At 26.8% G+C, this 12,607-nt stretch overlaps 1 protein-coding gene across 1 annotated transcript in view; it reads right to left on the bottom strand.

The window, feature by feature from the left end:
- LOC101241755 (nuclear pore complex protein Nup133) overlaps positions 1-12,607 on the bottom strand; it is a 111,178-nt gene that overhangs the window by 84,715 nt on the left and 13,856 nt on the right. Inside the window, exons 4-5 of the mRNA XM_065805022.1 lie at positions 8,205-8,444; positions 5,021-5,083 (exon numbers count right to left, since the gene is read on the bottom strand). Of these exons, the coding sequence (XP_065661094.1) occupies positions 5,021-5,083; positions 8,205-8,444 (303 nt within the window). The remainder of the gene's footprint in view (positions 1-5,020; positions 5,084-8,204; positions 8,445-12,607) is intronic.

Raw genomic sequence — 12,607 nt, forward strand, 5'->3', positions numbered from 1 at the left:
CAATTCCAGCAAATCCGGTTCCGGCCGGAACTCAAAATTTCCAATCCGGTACACCCCTACTTTTAACAAAGAACTTTCCTTATTATAATTTTTGTCAATAAATATTTCTAAATATAGTTTACTTTTCTTAAACCTACTTTATTTTGATGTGTGATACAATTTAAGTGTTAAACTCAACTTACCCACAGGTAAGCATTAATCAGCAAAACAAATAACAACAAGCTACTGTTGCTTGGATAGGTCAGCTTTAATAAACTGTGAAAAATTAAGTATAAAAATTTAGTTTTTTAAGCTATTTTTGTTTATATATACAATAGAGCAGGTCATTTTTTAACTTTTTACAATAACCATTTAGGCCATATAAATTTTAAATGTGTTGGCCCTTATGTAAAACTAATGCAAAAAAAAAATGAAAAATTCTAATTTTCAGGTTTTCAAATTTGAACCTCAAAAATTGAGGTTTTGGGTAAAAAATGTGGTATATGCGATTTGCTGCAACTTTTGACCAGTTATTCCGATTGACTCAAAAACATCTTCAATTGAATCCTCGATCCCAAATACTCTTTATTAGACACCTAGATCATTTTAACTTAAAAACTTATGATTTTTAAAGTTTACGAAGATCATTATTTTTGCTATACTTTGCTGCATTGTTACGAAAAAAATATTTTATTTAAACTTGAATTTATTTAATAAGTTATATGAAATAACTTAAGAAATATCATTCATAAGATGATGCATTTGAAATGCTACATTTGAGTTGACACGTTAAGTTCATGACAAATATTGTTTATAAAATAGAATAAATTCTTTATTGATGGCTAAATGAACACGTAAAAATAGTCAAAGTTGCAAGTTAAGTGTTATGATTGGTTTTGCAAGTGAATTTTTAGATTCTGAGTTTCCAACATTAAGAGATGTTATTAAATACTGTCTGCTTCTAAGAAGAGATAATAACTGTAAAGCAAATGCAAAACTTAAAGATACATGCAAAAAGGTTTTTTTTAAAGTGAAAACACAATGGTTGAAAGCGAACCCTGAAATTTCAATTGTGACGGACAAAGTCAGTATAAATAAAAAAGTTAGATTATGGAAAAAAGCTACAGATATTGTTAACTTCAGGTGCAACACAGAGACAGTTTCTAAATTTAACTCTAATCTGGACAAGCTATTTGATATAGCAAAGTGCAAGTGTGACATTGTTTCTTGTAAAGAGGCAAGTTGTAGTTCATGTGCTTTTAAAGCTCATATCTCTTGTCAATGCAAAAGAGAAAACAAAATTCCCATAATAGAACTTCAGTTTATGAAATCCGAAAGAGAAAAATTTGGGACAAAAAGTCGTATGCAAATGGGTGCTCAAGATTTTAAAATAGCTAAAAAACAAGAAAAAAAGTATAAAAAGAAGGAAACTGGAAAAAAGAAGTCACAAATAGAATACCTATCTTTTTATTCTCAAGAAAAAAAACTAAAGTGCCAATTGAAAATATTGAGAGTACTGACAATGAAGATGTTGAAAGCGAAGAAAATTCTGAGTACATAAGCAGACAAGTTCCTAAAAATTCATTGAATATGAAAGAAGTTGGATTAGCATCATTAAGATATGGTGTATCAAATAGAGCAACTGCTGCAATTTCAACACTAACACTGAAACCAGCTAAAAAGGCAGGCTTTTTTAAAACAAATGTGACTGACAGTGAAACAGTGACAGATCAGAAGAAAATTGAACACTCTAAATTGAAGTTGATGAAGCGATTAAAATCTGAAAATGATGATATGGTAAAAAGAAATGGAGTTCAATGTATAATGTTTGATGGGAGAAAGGATGAGACAGAATTTTCTTTGATTGGAGAAGATGGAAAATTTCACCACAGACTTGTACAAAAAGACCATTATTCAGTTGGTGCAGAGCCAGGTGGTTTATATCTGTACCATTTTACAAATGACAAAAAAAACAAATGAGTTTATTACCCCAGTAGAGCATATAGCAGAACATATATATAAATGGATTATAAAACCTGGTATAAAATCCACTCTAGCTGCTGTTGGCTGTAATTCAACCAATCTTAATACAGGTAAATCTTTGATAATAAATGCAAGTAAATATTTGATGTTAAATGTCATGCATATATCTAAATAAGTATTTTTTTTAGGCTGGAAGTATTATTTAGCTGGAGGTATTATTCATTTTTTAGAAAATCGGATAGTTTGTGTCTTGCACACAAATGAATTACCTTTGAGGCACTTAATGTGAGTTATTGATGGAACAATATCAAACAATACGTTTTCTGGCAATATTGGTAAACTTGTCCCTAATGCCAATGATCTCAAAATTTCCACTAATGTAATTCAATCTATAGATGTTGAAATTGATTTATTAGATATCGATGAAGGTACTTTAAAAAATTTATCTAGTGATCAAAGATATCTATACTGGATAACAAAAGCTATTAAAGATAAAATAATCCCAGACAATTTAAAAGAAATTCAAGTTGGTCCCCACAATCATGCACGCTGGTTAAACTTGGCAAGTAGGCTTTGCAGAATCTGGCGATCACACCATTGACTAAATAGAAGCGATGCTGAGAATTCAAAACACTTTGTACAGTTCTGTGATGGTGTATACTCTGTATTATGGTTTGAAATTAAGGTAAGAACTTTTTTTTGATTACTTTGATAATTTTACTTGTGTGTATGTATAATCTTATTAAAAAAAAATATTCAGGTAAAACAAAAATGGACTATCAGTCCATACCATATTACAAACAGCTAGAACTTGTTCGAAAAACTTAAATATTCAGAAAACAGTTTTACCATATGTTTGATGTTCTGCCTGGAATACTCACAGTGAATCCATACTTCAAGCACTACTTTGTAGCAAAGATAAATAAGAGAGAATACTTGCAGTGAAGATAATAGTTTCAATAAAAAAATATAAGTTCTCTAGGAAAGGCTGCTGTTAGATCAAGAAAAGTTCCAAAAATTAACACCGATGCTGGAACTATTATTGAACTGATTGATTGGAGTACTGATATTTATGAACCTTTGCTCACATGCAAAATTAGTAAAGAAGAACTTATTAAGTTCTTAGAAATCCCGATGGAAGTTCCAGAACTCCCTGTACATGGGCAATCCAAAGAAAGAATTGTGAAGGAAGTTACAAGAGCTTCTGGCATAGTTTACGAACAAGAAAGGCGAGATGAGTTTAAGGCAACAATGACTCACAGAGAGCTTTTTCCTGTTTTAGAAGAGAATTTGTTTGAGCTTTTTTAAGTAATAAGTTCTAACTTTGTTGTATAATTAGTATAATCAAGTAAATTCATAAAAATTACATATAAATAATTTTTCATGTTTCTAATTGGTAGTATTTGGGGTGGCGGTTGAGGCATCTTTTAAAAAAATTTTTCTACATTACAGTCATAATATATTGTTATGCAAAATATTACAGCAAAGTATAGCAAAAATAACAATCTTTATAAACTTTTAAAATCATAAGTTTTTAAGCTAAAATGACTGTCTAGGTGTTTAATATAGGGTATTTGGGATCAAGTATTTGATTGAAGATGTTTTTGAGTCAATCAGAATAACCTGTCAAAAGTTGCGGCAAACCGCGAATGCCGCATTTTTTACCAAAAACCTCGGTTTTTGAGTTTTCAATTTGAAAACCTAAAAATTAAATTTTTTTTTTTGCATTAGTTTTACATAAGGGCCAACACATTTAAAATTTATATGGCCTAAGCAATTTTTGTAAAAAGTTGAAAAATAACCTGCCCTAATATACAATTCATAAACATGACGATAAAAAAAAAAAAAGTTAAACTGTACAATTGAATCTGGTACCACTTTTATCCAATCATAATATTTGGTTCTTGTTAAAAGCCAGATAAAGAACAAAGTAAAAATGTTTTCAAAGTTGTATTTTTCATTGATTGCTTTAAGACTCTGCAGCAACATTTACTACAATTACAAAGTTTTAAACCCAAGCTTTAAGAAGACCTGGAAAAATCTTTAAGAAAATGAATTTACTCTTTAATTATTCTATTTGAAAGTCAAAATGTAAGAATTAAAAAAAAATCTTTAACTAAAAATTTGTCTTAAATACTATAAATAGTTTTGTTCTAAAATGCATTACTAAGAAATAACATAAATCTTTCAAAATTGTTGTAAATCAATCATAACACTTACAAAATCAATACAGTACAAACAGTAACAAATTATTACAAACAAAAAGAAAATGCAATTCAATTTCACAACAAAACATGAATTTTTCTTCTTTTATCTTGAGCATTCTTTTATCTTTAGCATTCTTTTATCTTATGGATTACTCCTAAATTTTTATTTTTCAAGTATTTTTATGTTTTATTTTTTATTTTTGTGTTATCTTATCGATCTTTTACTCTTTTTTTTTCCCCTATTTCTTTCTTTCTTTTTTTTGAACTAATTTCAGTTTATTTCATCTTATTCTATTTCTTTTTCTTAAAATCTTTTTTACAGTTATAATTCTTTTGTTCTTTGGTATCATTACAATTGCAAAGAATCTTCTCAGCCAATGAATTAAATTTTAGTCACTGGCTTTAAACAAAGTTTTATAAGTTCTAAGCTTTACATTAAAGAAAATGTATTCTAATTTTACATTAAAAACAAATAAGAAAGAAAACAAAATTTAAGTTATATAATTTCTAACCAGGTGTCCAAAACTATTAAGTTTAAATTTTTGTTTTAAGAAAAAATAAAAAATAAAAAAAACTGATTTAGTTAAAGTACTCTTTTTCTACAAACAAAAAAATTATAAAAACAACTAGTATTCTCAGGAACTAATTTTTTCAAAAGAGTTAGTATTGTCAAAGTATTGGAAATTCAAGAGAACTGATTAAATTAAAAATTTTTATTATACATTTAAATACAAAAAGCGCTTTAAGTAAATATTTTTACAAAAAAAATAGTGATTTATAAGTATATATTTATCCATCAAATAATCATTATAATAAAAAACTTAACAAAAAAAAGATTAAAAGTTACTAACATTATTGTGTACTGTAATCAGATAAATTTCACCTGTACTTGCTAACAGTATCCATCCATATGGCTGAAAAAATTTAGAAAACTCTATCATATGAAATATAATTCATACTTAATTCATAAATATATTATATAACTATCATATGAAATATAATTCATACTCAATCTATTTATATATATATATATATATATATATATATATATATATATATATATATATATATATATATATATATATATAACTATCATATGAAATATAATATCATAGTCAAAATAATTATTATTATTTTTAAAGCATTTTTAAATATTTTAGTTCTTTTAAACATTTCTATAAATGAATAGTTTTAGATCTTGTTTAATTTTATAAAGATCTATATTATCTTGTACATTATATAAGATTCAATTTAGGACATAGCATAAAATTAATTTTAACTTTTCAGTTAATCAAAATAGAGACAGGGATGTTGGTACCTAGATTATCTATTAAGTAACATTTAATAGTTGACTTTATTTATTAAGAGTATAGTATTTTGACAAAATATTTTTTACCATTGTTTAGACAAGAACTTGAGGGGCTAGTATAATCACTTTTAACTAATTGGTGTAAACATTGAAGCTTAATTTTTTTAATATTGTTTGAATTGGAACTCTTTCTATAAAATTTTTTTTTTAATGTAGTAAAATATTATATTTGGCAAGATTATATATTTTGCATTAGCTTTATATAATTTTTACGCATTTATAAACTTTCTGTTGTATATTCACTTGTTTTGATTTATTTCTGTTTTTAATTTGATAATTTCTGTATAACAGATTAAAACATATATAACGGGTGGCATGTTGTAAATGGGACAAAGTTTAAAGAGATGTTACTCCCTTATTTTTTAATTTTTTTAAAAAAACTAAAAAGATTTCATTAGAGTATCAAATTCTTTATTGTAAAATATTTTATTGATCTTTAATTAAGCCATGTCCTCAAACAGAATCAACAAGAGCTGGAACCTGTTGCACAAGATGTATGCTGACCATGTTGACTTCTTTGAGGTATTTCTCAATCTTTTTTGCCAAAATGATCTAATTTGCCTAAATGATGTTTACCCTCTGATCTATTGGCTAGATAAAACTCATCAATACTCATAAAACATCTTCAAATGTTAAAGGTTTCTTAGGACACGTACAAAATTCTTCTATCTAATTTATTGGTAGCTCTGCTCGAACCTTTTAGTTAACTAATACCATATCAGGGTCACACTCCATGCAGCTGTGGCCAGGAATGATAGCATGATTTGTTGAAATTGTTTCTTATTCACAACATGGTGTAAAAAAACAAATAATAGTCCAATTTTTTTTTGCCCAGCACACAAAAAAGCTGCTAATGTGATACATCTTTTGGTAAAATGTAGTCAAAATAGTGCTTCAGCATACTTGCAACATTGTCTGCTCCCTTTTTACCATAAGTTTTATGGTAACAAAATAAGTGAGCGCTCTTTGATTCTAAGCAGTTTATATTAAAAGTGGTTTGATTTTTTAGGTATAATATTGAACTTGTCACATGTTGAGAATGTATTTTTATAAGGATAACCAAAGCTATTGTTAAATTTGTATACAAATATTTTCCTGGTAAAAAAAAAAGAAAATTAGATAATATCCAATAATATTCTTAAATAATCATACATTATTAAAGTACCTGTAGTTTTCTTGACAAACTTAACTTTGGGGGAAGCACTGCTTGTGCTTATGGTATATTTTTGATAAATTAAGATCCTCTGGTTAATACAGCTTTTTAGTGTCATGTAATGCATAATGACTTTTTTGTCCTTTAAAAGATTTGATATGATCAATAATACTATTTATAATATATACTGAAAAGGCTAGAGGCCTGTGTGTATGTTTTCCTTGCTGGTTTTTAGAAAAAGTTCCTTAAAAATAATCAAATATACAAGCTTTATAATGCTTTATTAACTTAACTAAACCAAAATATTAACTTTCAAACTTTGAATGTGTTTGTTAAAACACATTTATGTACTATGTATTTTATTTGAATGACTAATTAGTAAATAAATAATAAAAAATCTTGATTTCTGTTTACTCTTTCTATTTATGATTTTCTAATTCCAAAAATTGATAGAATAGCATTGATACAAACTAGAACTCTAACAGTATTATTATCCCGTATCAGTTTGATGTTATAAGAGAATGAGTGGCAATGAAAAAATCTTTTTTCTTCTTTTTGTCAAGGTCTTCTTGGTTTAACACTTAAAACCTCAATCATTGAAGCAAGAAAGCTGTCTTGTTGATCTTTATTTTAATAAAGATCAACAATACTTTAATACTTTTATAATAAAATAAATTATAAATATATATAAATAAATTTAAATATGTATAAATAAAAATGGGCATAAAATAAAAATTTTAAAAATTATATAAATATGATAAAAATAGTAGAAAAAAAGGAAAAAAAAAAACATTACGGGAACAAAAAACATGTCCCCGTAAATGCCGATTAGGAGTGATATATATATATATATATATATAATATATATATATATATATATATATATATATATATATATATATATATATATATATATATATATATATATATATATATATATATATATATATATATATATATATATATATATATATGTATATATATATATATATATATATATATAAATTATATATTATCAGGGGCTATTCTAGAACGTTTTCGATAGTGTCGACCATATTTAGGCGCCGATTTGAGTGCCACCCAAATTAAAATTTGAGGACCTTTTTTATAACATTTTTTTAATGTTTTTTTTGCGAAAAAAAAGCTGATTTTTTGCTAAAGTTTGCCAGAACGAGGGGGTACCGCTGCCGCCCAAATTTTTTTCCTAGAATAGGCCCTGATTTTATATATATATATACAACAACAACAAGAGTAATAATGATATATATATATATATTATATATATATATATATATATATATATATATATATATATATATATATAATTATTATTATCATAATTATTATTATTAATATTATTATTTTTATCATTATTACTCTTGTTGTTGTTGTTGATGTTGTTGTTGTTGTTGTTGTTGTTGTTAATATACAATAACAAAAATAATAATAATAAATATGCAAAATAAATCTTTTTACCTATCTATTATTAAATTTATTTAAAGAATTTACATACTGCTGCAGAGACTAAACTGTATGACTGTTTTCCTTCAAATGAGATCATTGCTTCATAATATGTAGAAACTTTTGTAATATTTGGCCAATATCTCACAGCACCTTCAGGTGACACATTTATAACACACGTTTTTGTACTGATCATTGGAGCTATTTGAGAGTCATTCTGTACTATGCTGGTTAACTGAGACTTATGTTTTAAAGCAGTATAACTAAGAGGCAATGTAATGCACGGCAACACCTAAATAAAATTAAATCTAAATAAACATACCTATACACACCATATCTCGAAAATTGATTCATTGAAAAAACATTAATATCAAACAAAGAAACATTGAAATAAAGCAAAGAAACATGGATATCAAGATAAGAAACATTGCTATCAAGAAAAGAAATCAATTTAAAAGTTTTTTCAATTAGAAACTTCAAGACATTTTTTTAAATGTTTTTAATATTTTATTAATGATATTACATTATCAAATTTTTTCAATAAATGATTTTAATTTGAAAACTAAAAACTGAAATAATAAAATTTTAATCAACTACTCAATCATTAGTTTAATTCAATAACAAAATTAGCACAGTGCAAATCACACATGCAAATTACACATTTTAAAAAGATAAACTTGATATATAGCAAAATTTGTTTAAAACCATTGTCAACAAAAAAAAGATTTAAAAAAATCATAAATTATAAGCCCCTCTTTTCTTTTCTTGCGCAACTTGCATAAAAGTAAAACACAGAAACCCTCATTCATAACAGTTAAGCAAAGCCAAATGTCATTTTAATTTTATTTAAAAAATTAAATTAAATTAAATTAATTTTAATTAAATTAAATTAAATTAAAATTAATACTAAATGGAAATGCACATAAATAAATAAGTTTAATACAGTTTACATCCGGCTAAGTTTTTTTTTTTTTAGTTTTTTTTTTTGACATCTTTTTTATTTGGACCTTTACCTAATTAAGGGCTCTGAAGCAGGATAGTTTTTGAATTCAGAGTTAAAACCTTCTAGTCCTTGCCTAAAAAAGTAAGTCTTAAAAAGCATCAAGTTGTAGGGTAATCATAACAGTGGCCATGGTAGCATCTACAAAGAAATATTAATGTTAATGGTAAATGTTAAAGCATACGATTGTTAAATTTGGATCGATGAAAAATTCAAAAATAAAATAATTAAACTAATGCAAAAACTTTTATTTTAATCTAAGGAACTTAAAGATTATAAAAATATTTTTTATTTTAATATTTTTCATTGTATCGCTAATCGATGACATCATATTATGCTAATCGACGACATCAACTGCACAGCATCTTTGGCAATTTTATTTCCAACTAATATCCACTCTCTAATCAAATCTTTAGCTGTACTTATTGTTTTTCCACTCTTATGCAAATATCCTTTGCCAATTCCCAAAAATTTCTTAATGGGACGGAACTGTGGGCAGTTTGGTGGATTCAAACTTTTTGGTATGAATTTGATGTCTCTCGAATTGTAGCACTCTACGGACTTCTTAGAGTAATGAAAAGAAGCAAGACAAGGCCAGAACTAACTGTAAAACGATAGTGACTTCGATAAAATGGCAAAACTCTAGTATGCAAGCATTCCTTGATGTAAACATCCGAGTTTAAAGTTGACGATGTGATGAAAGCTCAAGATCTCAAGCTGCAGCTGCATATTGCTTGCCACAAGAGAAGTTTCTTAACAAATTTATTCAATGACTTATACTTGAACTTGTTGCTGACACATCCACAAACAACTGAAGTGTAAAATTTTGGAGAGCTGTTTGAAGTCACCTGAGAGCTGTTTGAAGTCACATTTAACGTATATTTTGTTATCCATAATAATGCAGCCATTAAATTTTGTAAGCACTTCATCATAAAGTTTTCGTGCTCAAGTTTTAGCAGTCAGTGATTACTTATCTGATCGGTTTGGATATTTAATGGCTCAACAAGACTTGAAATTGTAAAACTTTGTAACTTTCCCGACATAAAAACTCTGAAACTTTATACCTTTTTACTCGTTCTCTGTTCGATAAGCCGGAATTTTGCGTGAATGATCATCAAATACTAATTACGGCTTTCTTATCTTTAAAACCACCTTTTCTTCCAGACCTTTTTGCTTGTTTGATAGATAGAGAGCTCTTGTATTGTTTTATGATCATATAAACAGTAGTTTTGCTAGATTCAGATGCATTAGTGATTGTAAGTAAGGATGCAGAAGGATTTTTAGATAGTTGTACAAAATTTTTTTCATTTTTCTAACTGTTTTGATGACATTTTATATAAGAAATATATTTTGACTGCTTTGTTGATGTTTTTAATTAATACTATCATTACTTGATGTAATTACGCCAAAAAAATAACTTTAAAATGTGCTAGTGACAAGTTTTAAAACGAAATTCACCAATTTTAACAATCGCATGCTTTATTAATGAAAGACTGCAATCAAACTATCATGAGCTGATAATTTATAGCTTTGAGATAAGCTTCAAGCAAGCATTGGCATGATTTTATTCAAAATATTTAAGCAATTATTCAATCGAAAAGTTTAACAAGAAACAAAACCAAGCCTTAACAAGCACATGAAACTGCATTATTAGCTGCGAAACCCAGACTTAACAAGAAACTAAAAAAGACTTAACATAAAACTGCTTTAAACTAACTATTTATGGTTGATATTTCTTTTATGATTTTTCTAGAAAAAAAGGAAACGGAATAAAAGAATTTGAAAATGAAAAACACATCTTAACTTAGCAAAAGTTCATTACTAAATGTGTTAGAAAGTGGCAGCAGTGCTGATTCAAATCTAAAGATTGTTTTAAATTTTGCAAACAAAAAACTGGTTGTGGTTGTTTATCCATTTACTTGATCAATCCTTTAAATCAACTCATTTGCAAAAGTTTGCAGAAGCATTAAACTGTTCTTTAAAAACAATTTAAAACCAATACTAACTGTTTGACAAGGTTAAAAAATTGATTTATACACAAACTAAACAGGTATAGCAATCAAAGGGCTACCACTTTTAAATCTCTTTAAATTTTATTTAATAAGACCTTAGAGATTGGTCATAAGCATAACTGAGGATTGAGGTATCAGCAGGTTTCAGAACTTATAAAAGTAATTGTATAATACACAATAGTTTATGGATCTATTATATAAAAATCTTTCTAGAATAAATTATATTAAAAACTCTGTAGTTCTCACTATTAAGCCAAATCCCTGTCAGGTCAGGTTACCCTGCTACTGGTAACATGTAACTCAGTACAACCTGCTTCATGACTTGCTGCCTTGTAAGATACACCTTTTTAGGCAAAGGATAGGAGAAGCCAACTCTGACTTAACACACCCTCTGTCTTGAAGCTCTTGGCTGAGTAAAGACTAGAGATGGTATCTTGATAAAGATGGGTCGACATTAAATGCATCTGGCTACTGTCTTGTAGAAGGCCTACTAGGAAAAGGTGTGCATTGTCGAGGCCAGATTTGAAACTCTTTGTTATGATTTAGTGTTTAATAATAGTAATGAGGCAATTGCTTGGAATGTTAGATAGTGTACTGAGTACTACTATTGCTTTGAGTCAAGTTCTTTAAAAGGATTCCAAGTGCTGAGAAGACAAGTTATGTTTATTTTGTAAATAAACCTTAAAAAATAAGATTTGAGTTTATTAAAATTACCAAAACAATTTATTTATTGAGATATTAACAAAATCATTGTTGTTTTGCCATTACACTTCCATTTGAAAGTTTATTAAAAACTCCTAAAATCCGCATAGTTTTTTTCTGTTGTAAAAATATCTGGTATGAATAATTTATTTACCACAAAGTTTTTTTAAATGTTTTGCACAATTACACAATTAGATTGGATTTTACTCTTTTATATAAAATCGTTCGCGCAATATTAAACATTTTATTAAAATTGGCAACAACAAAAAAATTTAATTTAACAAAGTTTATTGCTTTTCTACTTTGTTTTATTTTTATTTCCATTTAAATATTTTGCTTTCATTTACTGTAAAATCAAATATATTTTTACCATTTCTTACTAAATCCAAAAAAAAATAAGGTCTGTCAGGGTAATTTGGGTATAGTGAGGTAATTTGGGTATAAATTATATTTTCTGTATAAAAATTAGTAATTACATCCCCAAATAAAAGTTATCATAAATGTGTTGCATATGTACTTATAAACAAACACCAAAATTATATTGGCAACACTGACCACAACTCTTCTAAAAATTTTATAGGTTTTGTACAAACGTCAGTGAAATAAAAACAAAAATATCAAAGCATTGTCATTTGTTATTCCATTGAGATATTTTTATCTAATTTTGATATGTATACATAACATATTATAACTTTAATTTTTTTTTTTAAATTTGGGCTGCTGAGATATATTGTTTGTTTT

Source organism: Hydra vulgaris, chromosome 09 (genome assembly GCF_038396675.1).
Source record: "Hydra vulgaris chromosome 09, alternate assembly HydraT2T_AEP".
Lineage (NCBI taxonomy): Eukaryota > Metazoa > Cnidaria > Hydrozoa > Anthoathecata > Hydridae > Hydra > Hydra vulgaris.